The sequence below is a fragment of the Manis javanica genome, chromosome 6, assembly GCF_040802235.1.
Source record: "Manis javanica isolate MJ-LG chromosome 6, MJ_LKY, whole genome shotgun sequence".
NCBI classification, from domain to species: Eukaryota; Metazoa; Chordata; class Mammalia; order Pholidota; family Manidae; genus Manis; species Manis javanica.
Genome location: NC_133161.1, coordinates 88,377,501 through 88,404,529, shown reverse-complemented (window position 1 = coordinate 88,404,529; position 27,029 = coordinate 88,377,501). Strand labels below are relative to the sequence as shown.

Here is a 27,029-nt window from a genome sequence, read left to right as displayed (position 1 = left end):
TTGCTTTGGCTATTTGAGGTCTTTTGTGGTTCCATATGAATTTTAGAATGATTTTCTCTTAATTCATTGAAGAATGCTGTTGGTATTTTTTTTTCATTTTTTAAAAATTTCATTTTGTTAACATTAATCTACTATTACATGAAGAACATTATGTTTACTAGGCTCTCCCCTACCCCAAGTCCCCCCCACAAACCCCATTACAGTCACTGTCCATCAGCATAGTAAAATGTTGTAGAATCACTAGTCTTCTCTGTGTTGCAAAGCCCTCCCCTTCCCCCCACGCCCCACATTATACATGCTAATCATAATACCCCCTTTCTTCTTCCCCGCCCTTATGCTTCCCTACCCTCCCATTCTCCCAAGTCTCTTTCCCTTTGGTAACTGTTAGTTCATTCTTGGGTTCTGTAATTCTGCTGCTGTTTTGTTCCTTCAGTTTTTCTTTTGTTCTTATACTCCACAGATGAGTGAAATCATTTGGTATTTGTATTTCTCCGCTTGGCTTATTTCACTGAGCATAATACCCTCTAGCTCCATCCATGTTGTTGTAAATGGTAGGATTTGTTTTCTTCTTATGGCTGAATAATACTCCATTGTGTATATGTACCATACCTTCTTTATCCATTCATCTACTGATGGACACTTAGGTTGCTTCCATTTCTTGGCTATTGTAAATAGTGCTGCAATAAACATAGGGGTGAATCTGTCTTTTTCAAACTGGAGTGCTGCATCCTTAGGGTAAATTCCTAGAAGTGGAATTCCTGGGTCAAATGGTAAATCTATTTTGAGCATTTTGAGGAACCTCCATATTGCTTTCCACAATGGCTGAACTAATTTACATTCCCACCAGCAGTGTAGGAGGGTTCCCCTTTCTCCACAACCTTGCCAACATTTGTTGTTGTTTGTCTTTTGGATGGTAGCCATCCTTACTGGTGTGAGGTGATATCTCATTGTGGTTTTAATTTGCATTTCTTTGATAACTAGCGATGTGGAGCATCTTTTCTGTTGGCCATCTGAATTTCTTCTTTGGAGAACTGTCTGTTCAGCTCCTCTGCCCATTTTTTAATTGGATTATTTGCTTTTTGTTTGTTGAGGTGTGTGAGCTCTTTATATATTTTGGATGTCAAGCCTTTATCGGATCTGTCATTTATGAATATATTCTCCCATACTGCAGGGTACCTTTTTGTTCTATTGATGGTGTCCTTTGCTGTACAGAAGCTTTTCAGCTTAATATAGTCCCACTTGTTTATTTTTGCTTTTGTTTTCCTTGCCTGGGGAGATATGTTCATGAAGAAGTCGCTCATGTTTATGTCCAAGAGATTTTTGCCTATGTTTTTTTCTAAGAGTTTTATGGTTTCATGACTTACATTCAGATCTTTGATCCATTTTGAATTTACTTTTGTGTATGGGGTTAGACAGTGATCCAGTTTCATTCTCTTACATGTAGCTGTCCAGTTTTGCCAACACCATCTGTTGAAGAGACTGTCATTTCCCCATTGTATGTCCATGGCTCCTTTATCGAATATTAATTGACCATATATGTTTGGGTTAATATCTGGAGTCTCTATTCTGTTCCACTGGTCTTTGGCTCTGTTCTTATGCCAGTACCAAACTGTTTTGATTACTATGGCTTTGTACTAAAGTTTTAAGTTGGGGAGTGAGATCCCCGCTACTTTATTCTTCTTTCTCAGGATTGCTTTGGCTATTTGGGGTCTTTGGTGTTTCCATATGAATTTTTGAAGTATTTGTTCCAGTTCGTTGAAGAATGTTGTTGGTAATTTGATAGGGATTGCATCGAATCTGTATATTGCTTTGGGCAGGCTGGCCATTTTGACAATATTAATTCTTCCTAGCCAAAAGCATGGCATGGGTTTCCATTTGTTAATGTCCTCTTTAATTTCTCTTAAGAGTGACTTGTAGTTTTCAGGGTATAGGTCTTTCATTTCCTTGGTTTGGTTTATTCCTAGGTATTTTATTCTTTTTGATGCAACTACTAGTTCATTGTTACTGTATAGGAATGCCACAGATTTCTGTGTATTAATTCTGTATCATGTAACTTTGCTGAATTCAGATATTAGATCTAGTAGTTTTGGAGTGGATTCTTTAAGGTTTTTTATGTACAATATCATGTCATCTGCAAACAAGGACAGTTTAACTTCTTCCTTGCCAATCTGGGTGCCTTTTATTTCTTTGTGTTGTCTGATTGCCATGGCTAGGACCTCCAGTGCTATGTTGAATAGAAGTGGGGAAAGTGGGCATCCTTGTCTTGTTCCCCATCTTAAAGGAAAAGCTTTCAGCTTCTCACTGTTAAGTATGATGTTGGCTGTAGGTCTGTCATATATGGCCTTTATTATGATGAGGTACTTGCCCTCTATCCCCATTTTGTTGAGAGTTTTTATCATGAATGGATGTTGAATTTTTGTCAAATGCTTTTTCAGCATCTATGGAGATGATCATGTGGTTTTTGTCCTTCTTTTTGTTGATGTGGTGGATGATGTTGCTGATTTTCAAATGTCGTACCAACCTTGCATCCCTGAAAGAAATCCTACTTGATCATGATGGATGATCTTTTTGACGTATTTTGGAATTCAGTTTGCTAATATTTTTTGAGTATTTTTGCATCTATGTTCATCAGAGATATTGGTCTGTAATTTTCTTTTTTTGTGGTGTCTTTGCCTGGTCTGGGTATTAGAGTGATGCTGGCCTCATTGGAAGTATTCCCACTTCTAAACTTTGGAAAACTTTTTATTTTCTGTGTCTGGGTATTAGGTCTTCACTAAATGTTTGAAAAAATTCAGCCGTGAAGCCATCTGGTCCAGGGGTTTTGTTCTTAGGTAGTTTTTTGATTACCAGTTCAATGTTGTTGCTGGTAATTGGTCTGTTCTGATTTTCTGTTTCTCCCTTGGTCAGCCTGGGAAGGTTGTATTTTTCTAGAAAGTTGTCCATTTCTTCTAGGTTAGGACTGTTTAATAAGTAATTTTTTTCCATTTTACAACAGGAAAAACAATTTGAATATAAATACAAGATTTTAGGTATGGTACTATGTCCTCCTTTCTTTAAACAATGGCTGGTACATAATAAGCCTTCAATAAATATTTGCTAATAAATAAGAAATTCCTATCTAATTATTCTTACATTTTTTAAGAAAAGATGTGCTACTAAACTAGTTGTATGAGCTTAAGCCAAAGAAATCAGAGAAAAATGGTACCCTTTATTAGAAAGAGTACTCAAGATTCACTTCCTCTAAAAAAGAAGTCAGAAAACTAGGATCCCTGAGACTAGACACACCTGCTGCCTTATTTTGTGAGTAAAGTTTTACTGGAGCCCAGTCATGCCATTCATTTACATATATTTTCTAGCTTTCCAATTACAAAAGAGCTTCATAGTTGTGGCAGAAACCATATTGTTCCACGTTCTAAATATTTACTGTGGCCCACTGTAGAAAATTTGCTGACCCTGCCTCTAAATTTAATTTAATTTAAAATTCCAAAATAATGTGGAAAATAAAAAGGGTTTTCTACCACGAACATGTACTTTACAGTCATGATATATCTAAGTTAAGAGGTCTGTTAACGCAGAAGACTATACAGGCAGAGCTCATGAGACAGAATTAGGTCAGGAATGATTTGGAAGTCATGAAAGTTGTAGAGGAGGATGAAACCTTGAGGACAGTTTACAAAGTAAGTGCAGATTCCTAGAAAACATAAAAACTTAAGAAAGAAGAGAAGAAACATTTAAAAAGGAGATTAAGGCATCAAAAGAAAACCAGAAGGAAAACAGTTTGGTGGTTTCTCAAAATGTTAAATGTAGATTACCTTATGACCCAGCAATTCCACTCCTAAGTACATACTCAAAAGAACTGAAATCAAGGACTCAGATACTTGTACACCAATATTCACAGCAGAACTGCCCTCAATAACCAACAATAACCAAAAGGCAGAAACATCCCAAGTGTCCATCAACAGATAAACAGATAAACAAAATGTGGTACATCTCTACAATGGGATATTATTCAGCTATTAAAAGGAATGGAATTCTGATACATGCTACAACACAAATGTTATCTTTAAAACACTATACTAAGTTAAATAAACCAGACACAAAAGATAAATATTTTAAAATTCCATTTATGTAAGTTATCTAGAATAGCCAATTGGAGACAGATGATAAAACAGGTTACAAGGTGCTGGGGAATGGAATGGGTAAAGAGGTTGTTTACTGAGTGCAGTTTCTGTTTGAGATGATGCAAAAGTCTGGCAACAGTAGTGATGGCTGCATAACACCATGAAGGTACTTAATGCCACTGAATTGTATACTTAAAAATAATTGAAATGGTAAATTATATGTTATATCTATTTTACAATATATTAAACACACACACACAAGGACAGTTTCATAAAGCCAAAGGTACAGGGGTCAATAATATCAAATCCTCCTGAGAGCTCAAGCAATATAAGGCCTGAAAACTATGCATTATAGCATAGTCAAAGTAAACACCAAATTATATGTCACAGATGGAAGAATAAAAGGGAGAATACCACAAGTACTGATGCATCTGAATGCGCCAGTAACTTACACAATGCCCAGGGAATTATAGGATTGAGAGGCATAGATAATAAATACTGACAGAGGATTATGATTTAATTTGAATTAGCTGCTCCCAGGTCCTACTCTAATCCTCTGAGGTGATGCTGGGGGCCTGGAGAGGGTGAAATGCTACTGCTGAGACTGTTAAATAGAGCAGAAAGATCATGAGGCTAGAGGTAAAGGATCAGCTGCTGAGTTCTCCTTAGTGTGGGACAGAGTGCGGTAGGACAGAAATTTTTCAGGGAACTAGAATCTCTGCTGCTCCAGTGATGCTCAGGCACTGTCCTAGAAAGTATTTTAAAGAATACACAAACACATCGTCCAACCTCCAGTTTAACAGACCAGGAATTGATTGATCTAAGTGTCACAAACCCTGAATTCAAGCTCTAACCCTACCACCAAGTCACTGTTAATTCTTGGAAAAGTCACATAACCATTCTGGGTCTCAGTATCCACATTTGTAAAATGAACTATAACTCAGATCTCTGAAACTGGCCTAGCACTTTTCCCACCAAACTGCACTGACCCCAGTGTTCCTGTGAGAGATACTAGAGTGCTATTTATGCCTCTGGATTGGTGACCTGAGGTAAACAGCTTTACCTCATTTTTGTATTACAAAATGATACTGTATTAAGAGACATACATGAAGAGACAGTTCTCCAAAGAAGAAATTCAGATGACCAACAGACACATGAAAAGATGCTCCACATCACTAATCATCAGGGAAATGCAATTAAAACCACAATGAGATATCACCTCACACCCGTAAGGATGGCCAGCATCGAAAAGACTAAGAACAACAAATGTTGGCGAGGATGTGGAGAAAGGGGAACCCTCCTACACTGCTGGTGGGAATGTAATCTAGTTCAGCCATTGTGGAAAGGGTAATATGGAGGTTCCTCAAAAAACTAAAAATAGAAATACCATTTGACCCTGGAATCTCACTTCTTGGAATATACCCAAAGAATACAACTTATCAGATTCAAAAAGACATATGCACCCCTTTGTTCATTGCAGCACTTTTTACAATAGCCAAGATATGGATAAAGAAGATGTGGTACGTACATACAATGGAATACTATTCAGCCATAAGAAACAAATCCTACCATTTGCAACAACATGGATGGAGCTGGAGGACATTATGCTCAGTGAAATAAGCCAGGCAGAGAAAGACAAATGCCAAATGATTTCCCTCATTTGTGGAGTGTAACAATGAAGCAAATCTGAAGGAACAAAATGGCAGCAGACTCAGAGACTCCAAGAATGAACCAGTGGTTACCAAAGGGGAGGGGTATGGGAGGGCGGGTGGGGAGGGAGGGAGAAGGGAGCTGAGGGGTATTATGTTTAGTACACATGGTGTGTGGGATCACGGGAGAACAGTGTATCACAGAGAAGGGACATAGTGGATCTCTGGCAACTTGCTGCACTGATGGACAGTGACTGTACTGGGGTATAGGTGGGGTCTTGATAATATGGGTATATGTAGTAACTACATTGTTTTTTCATGTGAAACCTTCAGAAGAGTGTATATCAATCATACCTTAATAAAAAAATTTTAAAAAAGAGAGATATACGAAGCCTGAGTTCTGGTAATCCTGAATCTATCCCATTTTAATTTTCATTACTTCACAAGCTTTACACTATGGAGAACATTTTTGGCTATTAAAATTAAAATTATTCCTTTATGTATTATTTCCATTCTTAAAATGAAAATTGTCTATTTTCAAATGTGCTATAGTTCTCAGCTATTGTTGAAAAGAGAAGGCAAAACAACCATTTTATTTTCAATAGTCTTCCTGATGTTGCCACATTTTTCTGGAACCACTTCACAAATTAAAAATCTTATTTATACCTTATTGTTTGAAAAGCCATCATAAATTATCAATCAACTATACTTCAATTTTAAAAAAGCAGGTAAAAAAGTTATCATCCAAGCCACATTATAGATTCTTAGTGCAGACATGTAAGTTAGGTCAAGTAAAATTAAGGTCTAAAAAGAGAAAAGTGCCAATCATTCAGTTAAGAGAAGAATTTAAAGAAAAAGAACAGATTAGAAAGAGTGTATAAATAAGCTCTGATCCCTCAGACATGGGGCTTTTGGTTTCCTTCTTCCACATCAAAAGTTTAATTTTTTTCCTGTATAAACCTTCAAAATACAGTTAGATTTCAATGAGAAGTTTATACCAGTATTTTGGGCAAAACCTTGAATTTTCCTTTTAATGTTAAAACATTCAATATACACCTGGGTATCAATAAAGGCACATGGATAGATTAGCTCACTAATTGTTATAGTAACTGGGTGTAAAAGACCTTCATAAATTCTCAATATGCTCCTTCAATTTGTCATCAAAACCTGTTTCAATTCTTTCATCCTTGTTACAGACTATTATTTTTTTCTGAGATATCATATTAAAATTACACATATATAGCAAACAGGAAATTTTTTTAAATGGAGAGGATGTTTGGTGTGACATTTGTCCTGAGTTTATGACATATGACATACTTCATTTAACTCATCCATTTAGAAAACCTGGCTCTTCTCATCCTGCCTAAAGCAACCTACAGATTTAATGCAATCCCTATCAAAATACAAACAGTTCTACAATTCATATGGAACCACAAAAGACCCTGAATAGTCAAAGCAATCCTGAGAAGGAAGAACAAAGCTGGCTAGATTACACTCCCTAACTTCAAGTTCTACTATGAAGCCACAGTAATCAAAACAATTTGGTACTGGCACAAGAACAGATCCACAGATCAATGGAACAGAAGAAAGAGCCCAGATATAAACCCACACATACATGGCCAATTAATATACAATAAAGGAGCCATATATATATATATATATATATATATATACACAATGGGAAATGACAGTCTCTTCAATAACTGGTGTTGGCAAAACTGGACAGCTATATGAAGAAAATGAAATTGGATTATTGTCTAACTCCATACACAAAAGTAAACTCGAAATGGATCAAAGACCTAAATGTAAGTCATGAAACCATAAAACTCATAGAAGAAAACATAGGCAAAATCCCTTGAATATAAACATGAGAAACTTTTTCCTCAATGCATCTCCTCGGGCAAGGGAAACAAAAGCAAAATGAACAAATAGAGACTACATTAAATTAAAAAGCTTCTGTACAGCAAAGGACACCATCAGCAGAACAAAAAGGTATCATACAGTATGGGAGAATATATTCGTAAACAACTTATCTGACAAGTGGTTGACATCCAAAATATATAAAGAGCTCATGTACCTCAACACCCAAAGAAACAAATAACCCAATTAAAAAGTGGGCAGAGGATCCGAACAGACACTTCTCCAAAGAAGAAATACAGATGGCCAACAGGCATGTGAAAAGATGCTCCATATCGCTAATTATCAGGGAAACACAAATTAAAACCACAATGAGATATCACCTCACACCAGTTAGGATGGCCAACATACAAAAGACAAGAAACAACAAATGCTGGCAAGGATGCAGAAAAGAGGAACCCTCCTATACTGCTAGTGGGAATGTAAATTAGTTCAACCATTGTGGAAAGCAATATGGAGGTTCCTTGAAAAAATAAAAATAAAAATACCATTTAACCCCTGAATTCCATTCCTAGGAATTTACCCAAAGAAAACAAGACCCCTGATTCAAAAAGACATATGCATCCCAATGTTTACTGTAGCACTATTTACAATAGCCAAGATATGGGAGCAACCTAAGTGTTCATCAGTAGATGAATGGATAAAGAAGGTATGGTAAACATACAGAATGGAGTATTACTCAGCCATAAGAAAAAATCAAATCCTACCATTTTCAATAATATGCATGGAGCTGGAGGGTATTATGCTCAGGGAAATAAGACAGGCAGAGAAAGACAAGTACCAAATGATTTCACTCATTTGTGGAGTATAACAATGAAGCAAAACTGAAGGAACAAAACAGCAGCAGACTCACAGACTCCAAGAAGGGACTAGTGGTTACCAAAAGGATGGGGTTAGAGAGTGTGGGTGGGAAGGGAGGGAGAAGGGGATTAAGGGGCATTATAATTAGCACACACAATATAGGAAGGTGAAGCAGTACAGCATGGAGAAGACAAGTAGACTCTATAGCATATTACTACTTTTATGGACAGTGATTGCAATGGGGTGGGGGTGGGGTACCTGATAATATGGGTGAATGTTGAAACTATGTTGCTCGTGTGAAACCTTCATAAGATTGTATATCAATGATACCTTAATTTAAAAAAAAAAAAAAGAAAGCCTGGCTCTTCTGATTATATGGCAGCATGGATCGGGAGCCAAGAAACTCTAGGTTCAAACCTAATTCTACTTTTTATTAATTATGTGGCCTTAGGTAAGTTTGTTAATCTCCTTGAGCTGCACTTCTTTTGCCAAATGGGAATAATACCTGCCTGACTTTTTGCTGGGATGATTAAGTTATTATACACTATTTTACAGACAATTGTATGGATAATAGTGAGCTCTGCATTCATTATTCTAAGTGAAAAAAAATTAGAAAAAAAATGATTTATGATTAAGTATGAGACAAATTCAGCATCATTCTAAGAAAAGTTATAAACAATGTTAGGACAGTACTTTAAAATAGGCTTTTGAATATTAAAACAAAACCACATTTAAATAAGAGCACTTTCTAAATTAGGATAAGCAAATGAACAGTTACTTTTAAAAGCAACAGAAAGCATGGTTTCTTTTTTTGGGGGGTTTCTTGATAGTGAATTAAGTATAAAAAAATTATGAGCAAAAATGTTAAGCACTAGTAAGAAATGAGCAAAATGCTACTGAAAAAATTTTATTGTACACAAACATTTTAGTATCTCCAATTACATAAATTCAGACTAAAAACACCCAAACACTTCAAGAAGTTAATGAAATCTGTCAGCAGGTGGCTCTAGTGACACTGAAATAATATCAAATACCGTAGCAAAATATAGATGGTAAAAATGTACTGAATCTCAGAAATTTGGAGTCAAAAAGAGTCACATTAATACTTCAAATTCAAGTCCTCTTTTTCAAATGAAGATATCAAAGTCTACAATAATTAACTGGCTTCTTTAAGAGCTCACTAGTGTGTTAGTGGCAACAAGACAGAACCCAGTATCTCTAGTACTCCCCGGCAACAAAAGAACACTTACTATATTGCCAGGCATAGTAATAGAACCCTCCTCCAAAATAATTTGCCTCTGATTTACACATGTCACACCTACTAATTTGTCTACCTCATTCAAAAATACATTTAATTATACAGAAGCTCATTATAATGATTTCTAATGGTACCAGGGAACGTTTGTTAGTTTGAGAGGTGCTGAAAGTATAAATATAGTAATAATAATATTAAAAGGAGTACAATGTTAGCAATCATGTTCCCAGTCTCTGAGAGGAAAAAGGAAAGAACTTAAATGTTCCCCATGTATACCTCTTCCCACTTTACAGCTCCAGAAGGGTTTCCCATCAGTTATTGATTATTTAACCAATTTAGGAATTCAGATGGTTGGAATGCCAGTGGTAAAAGAAAAAGAGAGGAACAGAAGTAGTCATTTCTATCCGTTAGGATAAAAAACATACAATTCTAATAAATAGCTAAATCCTGGCTCAACTTTCCTATGTAGTGATAATGGAGACCAGGTTTTCTTTTACATTCTTTACCTTTGAGTAAAGATGTTACATTCTTTATCCTTGAGCAAAGATGTTATATGAATCATTCTTCATAATCATATTAGTAAAGAAGCTGTCACAGAAAAGGCCAAAAATTAACACATCATCAAGTTCTCCCTCTGCCACTTACCTGCTCTGACTTCAGTCTCCTCATCTATTAGTTGAGAATAACAATATCTACTTCATAGCTGTATCTTTTTCTTATACAGAAAGAGATTATCTCACTTTTACAACTTCCATAACTAGCCTAGGCTTCACTGTTCCTCTCTCCTCTGAGACCCTATCACTGTTACCTAGTCGAGAGCTTCTCTATCCTATACAGAAGCCACTAGATGTACAAGGTACTGAAACATTTGACTGTTTTCTTTGTGTGATTAATTTCTAGTTTTATACCATTGTGGCCTGAGAAGCTGCTTGATTCAATTTCTATATTTTTTAAATTTATTGAGGTTGTTTCTGCGGCCTAGTATGTGATCTATTCTGGAGAACATTCCATGTGCACTTGAGAAAAACATGTATCCTGTGGCTTTTGGGTGGAATGTTCTTTAGATATGTTCAGCCCATCTGATCTAATGTGTTGTTCAGTGCCTCTGTTTCCTTATTTGTTTTCTGTCTGGTTGATCTGTCCATTGAAGTAAGTGGTGTATTAAAGACCCCTAATGTGAATGGGTTGCAGTCTATCTCCCCCTTCAATTCTGTTAGTATTTGTTTTACATATTCAGGTGCTTCTATGTTGGGTACACAGGTATTTATAATGGTTACATCCTGTTGATGGACTGACCCCTTTATCATTATGTAATATACTTCTTCGTCTCCTGTTACTTTATTTGTTTTGAGGTCTATTTTGTCTGATATAAATCCTACTACTCCTGCTTTCTTCTCCCTATTATTTGCATGAAATATCTCTTTTCATCCCTTCACTTTCAGTCTATGCATGTCTTTTAGGTCTGAAATGAGTCTCTTGTAGGCAGCATATAGATGGGTCTTGGTTCTTTATCCATTCTGTCACCCTATGTCTTTTGATTGGTGCATTCAGTCCATTTACATTTAAGGTAATCATCGACAGGTATGTAGTTATTGCCTTTATTAATTGTTTTCTGATTGTTTTTGTAGTTCCTCTCTTATGCACCTGTTTCTGTTGTTTTTTGATGCTTTTCTATAGTGTTGTGGTTGGATTTCTTTTAAAAAATGTTTTGTGTATCTATATAGGCCTTTAGGTTTGTAGTCACCATAATGTTCATGGATAGTTTCTTAAAAATGTATTAAGCTGATGGTTGCTCTATTTTAAATACAGTCTAAAAGTACTACTTCTTTATTCTTCCTCCTCCTGCACACTTTATATATTAGATGTCATAGTCTGCATTTTTTGTGTGCCCCTTGACTGATTTTGTATATTGTTGGTTTTACTAGTTTTGTTTTTTAACTCCACACTTGCTTGTTAAGTAATTGGTCTACTACCTTTATTGTGGGTTTATTTTCACTGGTAAAAAATATTTAGGCTTCAGAACATTTCCATCTACAGAGGTCCTTTTAAAAAACCCTGCAAGGCCAGTTTAGTGGTGGTGAATTCCTTCAGTTCTTGTTTATCTGGGAAACTTTTAATCTCTCTTTTAATCTTAAATTATAACCTTGCTGGGTAGAGGATTCTTGGTTGAAAGTCCTTTGTTTCAGTACATTAAATATTTCAACCTACTCCCTTCTGGCCTATAAAGTTTCTGCTAAGAAATTTGCTGATAGCCTAATGGGATTTCCCTTATAAGTAATCTTTTTTCTCTCTCTGACTGTTTTCAATACCCTCTCCTTATCCTTAATCTTTGTCATTTTTATTACTATATGTTTTGGTGTTGTCTTGCTACTGAGTATTTGAAATGTGGCTAGTTCAAATTGAGAGGTGCTAAAAGTATAAAATACATGAGATTTTAAAGACTTAATGTGAAGTAAAATCCATGCTATATCTCATTAATATTTTTATACTGATTGTATGTTAAAATGATAATAGTCTACATATTCAGTTAAATAAAGGATAAAATTAGTTTTACCTTTTTAAAAGCCTTTTTAATATGGCTACTGTAAAATTTTAAAGTACACTTATAACTCATTATATTTCTTCTAGACAGCTCTGATCTAAAGTTTTGACTTCCTAACTGATCATAATTTCCTTAAGAGTAAGGATAAAAGTTTATACTTCACCTTTGTAATTCAAACCTTTAGTAAAACACTGTCCACACGGCTGACGTTTATAAATGATGATCTGAAATGTGCTTTCTCTTGGATTGTTAGTCTTATCTCATGAAACTAGGCTAGTAGCAAGAAATCCACTTCTAGAATTAACCTACATTTTTGGATATGCTGTTAATAAAAAAAACTACAGATACAGCTTCCTGGTTAAGAGAGGGTGTTCCTGATTATTCCAGTTACAGTCATGTTGCTAATCAATTTAAAAAAAATTATTCTTACACTTAGCTCAACTTTCCTTTTAATATATTATTACCTTTCTATATTTTCAATTGTATTAAGGAGTATGCAGGCATTAGTGAGAAAAATCACTGAGTCATTATGTTAACCTGTATGTTGTGATTGAAATCTAAAGACAAACACAATGCAGGTAAAAAAACTTAACTGCTAAATTAGATCTATGTATGGCTAATAGGCAATTTTTAGGGTATCTTGGATACTTCACTATAGCAGTTGGCTTCAACTCCATTTCTGTTCACCACGGTCTAGGTATTGGTTTTTGTTAATGTTATACATAGTAAAAAATTACTTTTTTCCCTATTGTTTTGTTATTTTTTTGTTAATAGCTTTATTGAGATATAAATCCCATATTGTATAACTTACCCATTTAAAGTATATGGTTTACTGGTTTTTGGTATATTCAGGTATCACCACAGTCAATTTAGGACATTCTCATCATCCCAAGAAGAACTCTTACTGATTTTTAAGTGTCTTTCAATATAATCTATCTTGTAATCCTTTCTGTTACATATGAGTAAAAAATTATTTTAAAATGAAACACCTTCAGTTAAATTTGACCATGGAATGTTTAAAACTACTTTAAAAAACTTAGGCTAATAACACAAAGTTTTATTTATAAAAGCAGATATCCCTAAATAGTCTACCAATCTTCATTTACCAGTTATTCCTAAAGTATTTTAAAAACCATTTCTTTTAGTTCAAACATTTAGGGAAAGCCACTAACTATTGACAAGGTAATGGGGAAGAGAAAGAAATAGAATTAAAGACCCCTAACTTTGTAGGAAAGGCAAAACCCACCCAGGATTTAAAAAAAATTATTGATGAGAGGAAAACAAATATGTAACAAAGAAGTCTGACTTGGTGGGAATAATTAGTTTTATGTTAGAGGCATTATATTCCAAAAGCAACTGTTACTGAGTATGGAAATACAGGAGTAAAGCTCAGCAAACCCATTTTTCATAGATCCTGAATCAGACCTTCAAATTCCTATCTATAAAATGCTATACAGATAGACTCGATGAACTCGAGTGATCCAATAAATTGTCTTGTACAGCCTTTGAAGTGAGTATGAATTTGGTCCAGTATACTAATTCATTCAACAAATGATCAAGTACCTCCTAAACTTGAAAGTAGTCTCTCAGTGATGTACTATATTCTGGCTTTAAAAAAAAACTAATATATAATTAATAACATTATATAGGCCATATGAGTATAAAATGTAATTCTCTCTCTTTTTAAAAAAACATTTTATTTTGAAATAATTATGTAGTGCCACAGAAGGTTAACAAAAAAATATACAGGGAAGACCTATGAATCTTTCTCCCAGCATCCTGCATCTTACACAACTGTAGTATTTTTTGATTATGTATTTGAAATAAATAGCAAGCAACATATTAATTATATCAAAGTTCTTATGAAAACAGCTCCAAAAGCTTTATGTTTCCCCTGGGAGGCAGCCTGTGTGTGTGTGTGTGTGTGTGTGTGTGTGTGTGTGTGTGTGTGTGTGTGTGTGTGTGTGTGTGTGTGTGATTTAAGGATCTTTTTAAGCTTTCAGGTTTTATATAAAAGAAGAGAATTTAAAAGTTTGAAAAGTGTGTGTGTGTGTGTGTGTGTGATTTAAGGATCTTTTTAAGCTTTCAGGTTTTATATAAAAGAAGAGAATTTAAAAGTTTGAAAATTAAACCGGAAAACTAAAATTCTAATGGTTGTCCCATAATAAAAATCAGCACCAGCTATACTTTCCACTGAGTAAAGGAAATGATGCCCAAGGGACATATGTGGAAAAACAACTTCCTAAAACAGAAATGTTTCTTAAAAAATGGTAATTCTGGAATTATCTATAAACTGATCACTTTCTCATAAAAATGGCCATTTGTACCAGAAAAGATTTGCTTCCATAATGTAAATCACACTTACTCTATAAATACTCCGTAAATACATTTAATAAAGAAAACAGACAAGAAGCTATTCCCTACACTGCCTTCCTTAAATATATTATTCATTCCTTTTTAACTGTATAGTTAATATGTGACTTTCATTGTTTGTATATTGCCTTATATTATACATACTAGGCATGAAAACAAGGCATAGGTGTATCTCACATATACTACACAATTAGTATATAATATTTCATAAATTACATCTTTTATTGTTTTAAAAACTATTTTTAAAAAGACTGGAGGTGAGTACAAAGAATTGTTATCATAAATAAATGCTTATAACTATTGTCAGATATGAATTTACATTTATCACATGCTTTAGGTTAAGAAAGACTAGTACTTTAGATTTAAATCCCTTGCCTCTCAAGCCCTGCTTCAGATTCTTTCCTTCCTTAGTAGTATTCCTATTTGGGCAGAATGAGTGGCAATCAACTGTCACAAAAGTGACTTGTTTGGGGATCTATTATTTTACAACAAAAATAATTTATACATAGTGCAAAAAACAGAATGGCTTTTAAAAACTCTATTACAGTAATCATCTAGCAAAACAGATTCTATAGTGTAGTGTAGGAATATGAAAGAGCATGTCTGGATTTCTTCCAACGGCAGAAGCAAAGTGGTGAAAACACTTCTAAGACCACTTGAAATGTCACCAAAAGGAGAACAGCAGCAGCATTTTCCTCCTTTCCACGTATCAGTTTTAGGAGCCCTAAAATAGTAAATTCCTTTTTTTATTTTTTTTTAAAACTTAATTCCATTAAGTTCAGCTTTCTGGTAAGAATCCCATTAAGCACAACATATCTAAAATGAATCAAGAACAAACATATGCATCTTCCCATCTTCCAGCTTCCAACACTGTCATTGAACCCCTTGTAATTTCCAAAATCGAAAGAACAATCAATCTTCATAGCAATAACTTAGTATTAAAGTGGCTGGTCATTCAAAATCAAATTATCTATGCACACAACTGCCTAGATCAAATAGTCTAGAGGTAAGATAAGAACCTCCCACTGAATCCATCAGAAATGGTTCCCATAAAAGCAAAAATTGTCAAAATAATCGTTGAGCAGGAAGTACTCCCTTTCTCTTATTTACAAATGGCTTTCATTTCGTTCTTCAACTTAACTTTTAAAAAAACAAAGCAAATCCTTTGTTAAATGGATGTCACAATATTTTAATGTTAACATTCAAATTTAAACCCACATTACTTTTCCTGTACAAATATGACAGATCTTAGAATTTATAAGACAACATTACCCTACTATCTTGATTCTTGATGCCAAATCAATATTTAGCAAATGGAAAAGAGAAGAAGAATTAGAAACAGATACAGTATTTTGGACCAAAGTTTTTATAACAATAATTTTAGTTAAAAATTTTGTCTTTAACTTTCTGTTATTTCATTTTAGCTAAGTGTCTAAAATGAGAAAAAATATAAATGCAAATCAAACACTGCTCAGTTGTGCTACATATTTCAAAATAAATATTTTGTCTTTCCCTATCTAAAATACATTTAAATACTTACTCTGAGCCTGCAGCCATTTCCAAGTATGACGTTTCTGCTGTATCAACCCCCAATGGGATCACTATGCTCATGACGTTCGCCTCTGGTAAATTCGATTACTATGGAGTCCTATGCATTGGTATCCAAAACACTGGGGCATGCCAGCCACAGTGCTCATTGCAAACATCTAAGTGCATCCACAAACCCTGTTTAAAAGAAAAGGGAACAAAAAAGTTAGGAATCATCTTCATATTCCTAGCAACAGTCACATAGTAACAAGTAACAGTAAGTAAAATACATGAAAAGCATTTTTTACTAAAATATCAATGTAAATTCGAATTTGCTAAGGGAGTCTCTATTTTGTTTATTTTTCTGGAATTAAGTTATGTGGGTTTGATTTTTTTTAAAGTGTCTGAATCATAATCCTTAGGGACTGAATTTAGGATGCCAAAAAAAGGATTACTAAGCATATTCCTTCGTGAAGAACCATCAAAATACTATTTATTTTTAAACATAAAATGGAATTTCTTATAACACTAGGATCCGAAAACAAGTCTTCTTGGTTCAGGGAGTGATCTAACAATGACAAATATTGAGTACTTACTATAGACCAAGCACCACACTAAGCTTTTACATGGATGAGCTAGTTAATCCGCAAAACCTTGAAATCTCCATTTTATGACTGAGGAACACAAAAACAAGAAAAGCTAGTAACTTAACCAAGGTTGCTCAGTTTAAGAGAAAAGACCAGGACTTAAACCCATTTCACTCTACTTTTATATATGTGTAAAAGAAAAGCTATTTTATTGGTAATAAAATCAATTGTTTTCCAGTGGTTGTCATTTCCAGTGGTTGTGTACTTAGGGGGTTCTCTATTTCTTCAGTTAGTACTAACTTCTAGAGCTAATACTCCATAACACAGACAATTAGTAGAGAAAACTAATGCATTTTAAATATTTTCAAACAAATTTACCATAGCAATAAAAATATATCAATTTTCAACATCAGTTTTCCTAATCTAAATTCACTGAATGACACCTGCTATATGTACTGTTTGTGAAATACCAACTTGAAATCTTTTCAGCAATGATATAGTACAATCCAGGAACAAAAGAGAGGTAATCTCATAAACAGGAAAAGAGCAACAGCCAAAATTTTCCGTCATTTTATACCTGAAATACTGAAGAGCAGTGTTTCTTCAAATAGTACCTACAGAATCATTGGCTATATTCTCCACGCTGTACTACTATCCCTATGATTAACTTACATATATTATGATTTAGAATTTTTGTGCCCCTTTATTCCCCTCATCCTCCTCACCCACCCACCCTAACCCCTCCCCCACGGTAACCACCAGTCACTTTTCAGTGTCTATGAGTCTACTACTACTACTTGCCATGTTTTTACAGTTTTCTCCATCAAATTAAAATCCTCTAAAAACTGTTAGAGGGCCCTACCTTCTTTTCTGCACCTGTGTGACACGTTAAGAGTTATTTCATTAAAGCCCTATTAACCTGTAAAAACTATAAAATTACAAAATTTAAAAATGACAAAATGCAGTAATCTACAAATGTATAAAATATTAAGTTTGTATAGTGAAATGTTACATTATTCTGTATTTATTTAAAATGCTGAATACTTGGACCTAACAGATAACCACTACAATTGAAAAAAAATTATTTTCCTTATTGGTAGCATCTAGTTGGTTAGAAGATTTCTTCAGCTCAGCATATCTTTACATTAGACTCATAGGAGGTCTTAAATTTTAGGTGTATGTTGTTAAATATTTGGTTGTGCATTCTTTTCACTAAAGATAGAAACTAGGAAGCAGAAATCAAATCCTTATGTATTCTTTTAGATGACTGAGTAGTACACTGAACCTAAGAGAATCTACTGAAGTATGTATTTAGTAGTATACCCCATTTGTATATAAATATGCAATCCTCTACAACATTTGAATTTTTAAATAGCAGTGAAGAAGTTGCCATTGCCTATTTCAGACAATGGCTTATATTTGTGTGATTACTGCCTGTCTCTCAAATCCTGCACAGTTCCTGGAACTTAACAGGTACTCTATGAAGGATTGGTGAGTTAAGAGTGCCCAGGACGAAACTGCAGCCTCACTAATCAAATGAGTTGTCAATCCACACAATTAAGAGCTATGAAAACAACCACATGACACCTTCTCCAGATGTCTCTCTCCAAAAACAGAAGCTCGTCCCCAGGATAGAAACATCATCACATCTGACACAGAACCACAGACTTTGAGTTTGAATCAATAGGAAGAAGATCTCAGTCATTTACTTACAAGAGGTCAGAAGGTAAGTTGTTATATCTATTGAGACCATAAAATGGCAAATTATCTCATTATATTCATTAATATTGTAAGATTCTGTAGCCAGAAAACTCACACTGTTTAAAAACTCAGTTGATCCTTAATAAAATCATAAATTCATTAGGGTCAAATCTTTAAAAATAGGAAGAAAGTCAGTATAGTAAGCAAAAAATAATTTATAACACAAGCATCACTCAAGGAAAAACAATTCAACACAATCCAAACAGTTACACAAAGATTTTGCATCTTATATGTGAATCAAATAACCTGGTTATTCAACTGATAATTAAAATATATACAAAATAGACTGAGAATAAATGGCAGCCATTAAAGAAATAATATAAAAGGAAATACCATGAGATGTCTGGTAAATCTGAGGTCCAAGAAAGAATATATGTCTTCACAAAACCTGCTATCCAGAATATACCTAGAAACCAAGTGAACATAGGAGTATTGAGCTGTTTTTAGATGGCATAAAATTATAGGTAATTCTGTCTAACATGGTACCTAAAACCAAAGGGACTCAAACAAAGACAGCAGCTAAATCTTTGAAAGATAAATGTATTCATTTTTTCACACAAGTGAATGTAAATACAAGTAAAGACTACAAATTTCAGCTAAATACCAAATCTGGGAAAGAAATTGAAGAAATACAATATTAAAAGCAGATTTAGCATAGCAAAGGCAACAATACCAAAACAAAAACAAACAAGACCCTAAAGTAGGAAAAATGAGATAAAGGGCAAGGAAAAGCAATTAAATTAGAAAACAGCCTATCAGAAAAACTGGAAGACTAAGGCTGCTTTTAAGACTATGTTAAAAAGTTCAGAGAACAAAAATTACCACTGACAAAATGAGTATGATGCCCAAAAGGCAGAAAGGATGAAAAAATGAGGAAAATTTTTTTCTAACATTATAAATAAAAGTGCCCAACCTAACATAATCTCTTTGAGGAAAAGGTCATTTATGATTATCTTTCTGTCCTTTATAAACACCTTATACAGAGACCAATAAATTTTTTAAATTAAGCCAAAGTTTAGATTTTGGATGTGTATCAAGAGAATAAGCAGGTATATTTTTGGCTGAATTACTAATGGAAATAAAGAAACTTGAAGGTAAATGAAAGGAACCACATACTCAAATTTTTCTTATAAACTAGAAATTAAGCTGCCCATATTTTTCATTAAGATTTTTTGAATTTGTAGTAGTTGACTAAAGCATACCTGTTTAAAAGAATAATGGTTGATCAAAATTAATTACCAAGTTACTACCTATGAAAAGTGCAAGTCATTTCACTATTCTGGGCTTCAACTCTAAATGGAGATGGGTTACATTGATTACCTTACAGCTTAAATCTTACAATTACAAGTACATTAATAGATTATTCCTGATAATCAAAACAACAGAATAACAGATTCTAAAAAGCTGTAAAACATGAATCTGACAACAGAATGAATTATGTTACTTCTCCAATTGGTCTGATAGTAATATCAGATGGTGCTTCGTAAGTACTTACCTAATCAATACTCAAACCTCTCCAACTAGAGGTTATAATAATAGTGATAACAAATACTGAATGCTGACAATGCCTAACCCTCACAACAAGCCTATGGTGTAGGTATATTATCACCACTTTGCAGATAAGGCAGAGAGGTTAAATTTGTACTAAGTTCCATAGCTAATAAACAGCAAAATCAGGATTTGAATCCTAGCAGTCTGATTCTAGAATCTACACATTAGTTTGTCTGAAATTAAAAACTGCCAGAAGACTGGTAAAATAACCTAGAGTTTACAGTTAAGGGGAAAAAATGACAACTGCCTCTCTCAAAAAGAGAAATTCAAATAAATACCTAAGTGTCTCATTCCAGATACCTTGCTCCTTGTTCCTCCCCCACACCTGATTAACTTAATAAACTTAATCCCTTCCACAACAATGCATTAAAACACTAAAAATTGGAGAAGCATGGGTATGAAGTCTAAAATCTCTAACATATTTCAGGGACAGTATAAAGCACATAATCTAACAATAAAGATAGCTGAAGTCCTTATTATTTTCATGAACAAATACAGTCCTTAGTAATGAACTGAAAGAAACCCACAAATTAAGGAAATTATGCTCCAAATTTAAATTTACTAATGGGTATATAAGTATACACAATTCTTTATACAGAACTATTTATTAGGCAAAGATAATCTATTTAACTGTTTAAATTTTTTTTAAATTAAAGTATCATAGATACACAATTTTACCATGGTTTCACATACACAACAGTGGTTCAACATTCACCCACATTATTAAGACCTCACCCCCTCCACTGCAGTCACTGTCTATCAACATAGTAAGATGTTTGAGTCATTAATTGTATTCTCCCGTGTAGTACTACGGTCCCATTGACCTACCTCTGTTGTGATTGAGAAGTATAGTGCCTCTTAATCCCCTTTTCTCTCCCCACCCACCCTCCCAACCCTTCCCCTTTGGCAACCACTAGTCCCTTTTTGGTGTCTGGGAGCCTGCTCCTTTTTGTTCCTTCTGTTTTGCTTTGTTTTTATACTCCACAAATGAGTGAAATCATTTGGTATTTGTCTTTCTCTGTCTGACTTATTTCACTGAGCATAATACCCTCTAGATCCATCCATGTTGTTGCAAATTTTAACCATTTTAAATTTTAACTTGAGACTCCCTTAATAACCATTTGGTTCCTACCAAATGAAGAATTTCATCAACTAAGCTTACACTTAATACTTTTATAGCAAATAAATTTTCTCTTTAGAAAAGTCTGTGTTTCTTATGGTCAGGGTTAATGTTGGCAGACCTCGTTGAAAAATGGAGACCTACATATAAAATTCAGTGTTCAAAAATAGCAGTAGATTGATACCAAGAAGGGGCTGGAGAGGGTGGGGGCAGGGCAAAAGGGATTAAAGGGCACAATAAATCACAATCACAATATAGGTCACAATATAGGTTGATCACAGGGATGGTGGTATAGCACAGAGAACATAGTTAGAGATTCTGTAACATCTCACTATGTTGATGGACAGTGACTGCACTGGGAGGGTGGTGGGTGGGTGAGGACTTGACAGTATGGATAAACGTTGAACCACTGGGAACCATCATAAGATTGTTTATCAATGATACTTTAATAAAAAAAATTAAATGTTCAAAAACCATTTTCTGGTTCTATAAGAGAATTTCACAGTTTCACAGTATCATATTTAGTATAATTCTGTTACTAAATTCAATAACAAAGTAGCAATGTTTCAGCTTTCACACTGTCACTTATTAACAATGGTTACTTATTCTCTTGAACCCTTAGTTCCTTATCTGTAAGTAGGAATAATCATACATTTCTGAACCGTTTCAAGGATTGTGTATGGCGTTCAGTTAAGTGTTAGCTATGATTATCAGGTAAAACTTCTGGGAATTAAATATTTAGGAAAACCCCTTAAATACTAGTATTGGAGAACAATTCTCAGCTATTGTACTTGAAAAAGTCAAGTAAACTATTTAGGATTTCTGCTCTGTTTCAAGTCCATTTTTGTCAGTAAAGGAGAAAGGTTGCTTCTGTATTGGACTGTAAAGTCAGAGAATATGAAAGACGTACTTGGGAAACTATTCCAAACACCAATTCTGCGACTAGCTATACTCCTCCATCACCATCCCAAACTCCTTCAAATTAAAAAACTGATTTCAATACTATCTAGTTTTTTAATGCACCATGCTATTATTTTCAAACAGTATTTATCATTACCCAAAGTGTTGGAGATCACTGAACTATAATGTGACACCTATGAAAACGTAGCCTTTTATTCAAGTAGCAATTTAGCGATTTCTACCTGGTTAGATTAGGGTCTCCAGGTATAAATATACAATTTCCATTTCCCACATGCACAAAATAGTTCTTAGAATGAGTTTAGTCCTAATTCATATCTGAGAATATAACAAAAGAGATTTCCTTCTAAAACAATTATGTATTCCTGCTCTGTACTTGCCATATAGCCTATGACTATATACCTTAGAATGTATTGCTTAATATACAAATGAAGAAAAAAAACTTCTTCAAACAAGAATTACAGCTTCCCAAATTCCTTAAAATCTTAATTTTATGTACAGAAGTACTGAATAAAGCTCAACACCACATACCTCAATGGGCTTAAAAATCTCTTCAGTTAAGAAAAATTCTTATTCTCTTTTGGCTTTGCCCAACTTTAGGTTTGTGAAATTCATCATATATTTACAAGTAGTTATAAGCCATTGATTCTCACTGCTATATAGTAGCCCATTGTAAAAATACACAATAATATATCTACCCATTCTATAGTGAATAAACATGTGAGGTGTATCTCCTGTTTGGTGGTATTATAAATAATCCTGCTAGGAACATTATTTGTGAACTTATTTAACATTTCTGCTGAGTTTATATCTAGAAGTGAAATCATTAGGTCATTAATGGAATATGCACTTCGCCAGCTTTACTGAATAATGCCAGTTATCCAGAGTGACTGTACCAATCTACCTTCCTTCAGTGGTGTATGAGAGTTCCAGTTATTCTACATTCTTGCCAACATTGTAAATGTCTGTCTTTTTCATTTAGCACATTTTAGGAATGTAATAGGTATCTCATTGATATTTTAATTTGTATTAAAATTCTGTGCTCTCTCTCTCAAGAAGAAGTTATCTATGTGATAATTTTTAATTAAAAAGAATTTTTAATTTGTGTTCCCAGTAGCACTAACACAGTTGGAGATTGAGATAATAGGAAAAAGCAAAGTCAGGAAAATGAGCAAAAGAAAACAAGAGACAACATGTTCTGTAGATTTAAAAGGAGAAGTCTGAAGCTGCAGGTTCTATGTGGTAGCTACCAAATGGGAAAACAATGTTCAATGGAATACTACCTAGCAATATAAAGGAACAAACTACTGATATATGCAAAAACTTGGATGAATCTTAAGGAAATTATACTGAGTGGAAAAAGAAAGCCAATCCCCAAAAGGTCACATACTATGTAATTCCATTTTATAACATTCTTGAATGACAAATTATAGAAATGGAAAACAGATTAGCTTGGTTTTAAGAAGGCAACACCAAGGGTCCCTGTGGTGATGGAACTGTTCTGTATCTTATTGTGGTGGATACAGGAACCTACACATGTGATAAAAATGAAATACACATACACACACACCAGTATAAATAAAATGGGAAATCTGAACAAAATGGGTAGATTGTGTCAATGTCAATATTCTGGTTGTGATACTGTGCTACAGTTTTACAAGATGTTAGCATTGAGGAAAACTGGGTAAAGGATACACAGAATTTCTCTGTATTATTTCTTACTGCATATGAATCTATTATTACCTAAAAATTTAGAATTTAATTTAAAAAATGACATTAAAATTGTGGTCTTCAAGTTTTTGAGTATTGATAGAAACTCTCCTTCATATGAAATTATACATAGAAATCTAAGCATCTACTTTTTTTCTAGGATGAAAAACAGTTTTAATATCCTATGCTTTTCCCAATGGTTGTTAGTATCAATTTGATGTGCTGTGTTTAGGAAGACACAGCCAGATAAAATAGGAGGCCACAAGTGATTAGTAATGTCCACTAATGGATATGGTAGGCATTTGCATGTCGTATTTGCCATGTTTCTGTTTAAAGAGGATGTCAGGGGAATGTCCCTGCTTACACATTCTGCCACCTACCAGGTAAGTTCCATAAAAAGCCTAAGACTTCCTAGAGAATAGTCTGAAAATCACTGGCTAAAGAAAATACTGATTCAACATGTGACATGAAAAACTTACTTCTCTGGTAAATTCTATTTGTTAAAAGGCAGAAAACAAAAAATAATCTCCCCAGAAGTAGTGTTAAAGTCTGTTTTAATTACAAATCAAACAAAAAAGATGTATTTACACCTTTTCATCATTCAACCTATATAAACTGTTAGGCTGGTTCATTCTTGTGTTTTCAGTCTTCAAGTAAGTATGCCACCAGGTAAGGATGCATTTTTTGACTGAAATAATCAAAGTTGGCAGTTACTGTATTCTTTCATTCTTTATCCTAATCTCAAGTAAAACAATGTCCTTACTTTTCAGGAGTAAGTATTCCTTTCTATCACTATTTTCAATAATTTTTTTCAGACAAAAGAACTTGAGTCCTCTCTTCTTTTCCTATCTAAAAATAATGTGCATCAAATCTAATTAATAGGATTTAAACAAATCTTTCTAAGCCTACTGTCTACATTTTATTATCTCAGACCCAGGCTATCAGAATAATTTTCTAAGTGGTCTCTTTCCCTCTTCTAACTTCACCGATAAACAATGGTTCTCCAACATAGATCCATAAACTGCTCCTTTCCAAATACTTGGGATGGGAGCAGAAAGTAACAGATTCCCAGGCCTTACCCCAGAAATTCTGATTTAGTAGGTTTAGGATGAGGCCTGGATCCAAAATATAAAAGGCATTCGCTCCAGTCCTCTATTTCAGAACAACTGCTTAAACACTGAACAGAATATACTTCAAAGCCCACTAGTTCTTTATTTTGCTCTCTTCAAAAAAGGCATAGTGGCTCACAGTAATTACAGTCAAGTTCCTACTCTTGCTATTATTAGGTTATCTTGTTTCATACTTATATTTCAATATATAAACCCTCTGATTGTACCTGTCTATTTGCTATTGTTGGCATATCCTTGTTCATTTCTCCCTCAAATTTTCTTTTGTTTCCCTTATATCCATCTCACCCCATAAAAACCTCAAGGATTATTTAAGTACCAATAGTTCCTTGAAGCCTCCTCAACTTTCCAACTTAGACATCTGCCACAAAGCTAGCTTTGAGGACTCTAACAGAACAACTTCCTGAAGACTGTTTTCAACTGTAAACAAAAATTTGACAAAGTTAACTCAAAAAACTTGCAGCTATAAAACCTGTTCCACAATCATCTCTTCCCTTCTCAACCTCCCAAAGAATGTGTTGCTCATACTTTTTAGCCACTGCTTTATATTTTGATACATTGTTTTAAAACAACTGTAAGATGTATAACTTCCACAACTACATCATCCACTTCACCTTACAGCAAAAACTAAAATATTTATATATTAGCTCTCAAAGCCTAGAATCTGTGGCTAAGATACCACCTAAGTTATTCTTTATTGAATCACTTTCTCTCTAACACATTCAATCTCTACCTCCCCTTTTAAATGACCATGAACATATCTTAAAAACAAAACAAAAATCTTGATACTGAAGAATGTTAGTAACTGCTTTCCTTCTGGAACTTTTTTTGTTTTTGTTTTTCTAATTACTTCCCTCTCCCTTATCTAACTAAGTTCAATCCTCCCAATTAGTAGCATCCACCAATTTTAGATGTAATCATTCATTTGTTAATATTCTACTCCCACTCATCTATAGGGTATGTATTTATGCAAATACTTACCATCACTGCAAAAAAAAAAAAATCAAACCTTTGAAAGCTGATCTTTTCCATAAACTTCCTTCCATCCCATTGATTGGTACCATCCTCCCAGTTCTCTTTCTAATCCTTCTATTCTCTAGTCTCCTATTGTATTTGGTCACCCAGTCTTTTGTGCCTCTCCAGTGTTTTAGATTCACTCCTCCACAGTTTCCATGCCTCACGCCCCATCATCTTCATCATCTCAGTAATTTCTAAAACAACCCTTCTTGTCACACTCAAGTTCTGAGTACCTACCTTGTCTCCAAAGTTATTTAAGCATTACCCCCCACAGATTATGGCAATTATTCTATTATTTCAAAATATAGTAACATAAAATCAAATTGATTTAATATTTATCAAGTAAATACTATGTCCTGGATACTGCTTAGGTTCTGGGGAATAAGCAGTGAACAAAATTCAATTGCTCTTTAAGGCTCTTGAAATGAGCTAGGGCAATCTAACACGATCAAGGATATCTTAGAAGAGTTTTCTTAAGTAACTGCCTTGTATTTGTGATTTGGGTATTCTCATTACCTTGCCAAAAATTAGTCCTTTATGAGGATCAACAGAAAGCTATGATAACTTTCAAAACACCTGAATTCATATTCTTGATCAGTCATTCCATGTGACTTTTAGTCTCTCTAGGAATGAGAAACTATCTACCTCACAGAATTGCTGTGCAGAATAAGATATGTGAAAAACACTGTAGATACTCATCTATGTTAATGTCTTGCCTCTTAGAATCAAAGGCATGAAGATCTTATTATTCAATCCAATAATCAATTCCAGTCATAATACCACTGAAACCACTCAAATGGTAAAAAAAAACTACAGTTCTGTTACTGTATCTGAAAAGTTATCTTAATATTCCATGTGTTAAAAATATTTACTATAAAAATCTGAAGTCTAAAATAAGTGTACTTTATCCATCAGTACATGAATGGATAAAGAAGATGTGGTACATATACACAATGGAGTATTATTCAGCCATAAGAAGAAAACAAATCCTACCATTTACAACAACATGGATGGAGCTAGAGGGTATTATGCTCAGTGAAATAAGCCAGGTGG

General features: G+C 34.1%; 1 protein-coding gene across 4 annotated transcripts in view; it reads right to left on the bottom strand.

Moving 5' to 3' along the window:
* The window catches only part of KMT2E (lysine methyltransferase 2E (inactive)), a 96,761-nt gene that overhangs the window by 56,065 nt on the left and 13,667 nt on the right, over positions 1–27,029 (bottom strand). For 3 of the 4 annotated variants that reach the window (XM_017662727.3, XM_037003568.2, XM_017662725.3), the window contains exons 2-3: positions 18,867–18,939; positions 16,199–16,383 (exon numbers count right to left, since the gene is read on the bottom strand). In XM_017662727.3, the coding sequence (XP_017518216.2) occupies positions 16,199–16,269 (71 nt within the window). In that variant the 5' untranslated portion in view covers positions 16,270–16,383; positions 18,867–18,939. The remainder of the gene's footprint in view (positions 1–16,198; positions 16,384–18,866; positions 18,940–27,029) is intronic. The other variant, XM_017662726.3, reaches the window with a different exon arrangement.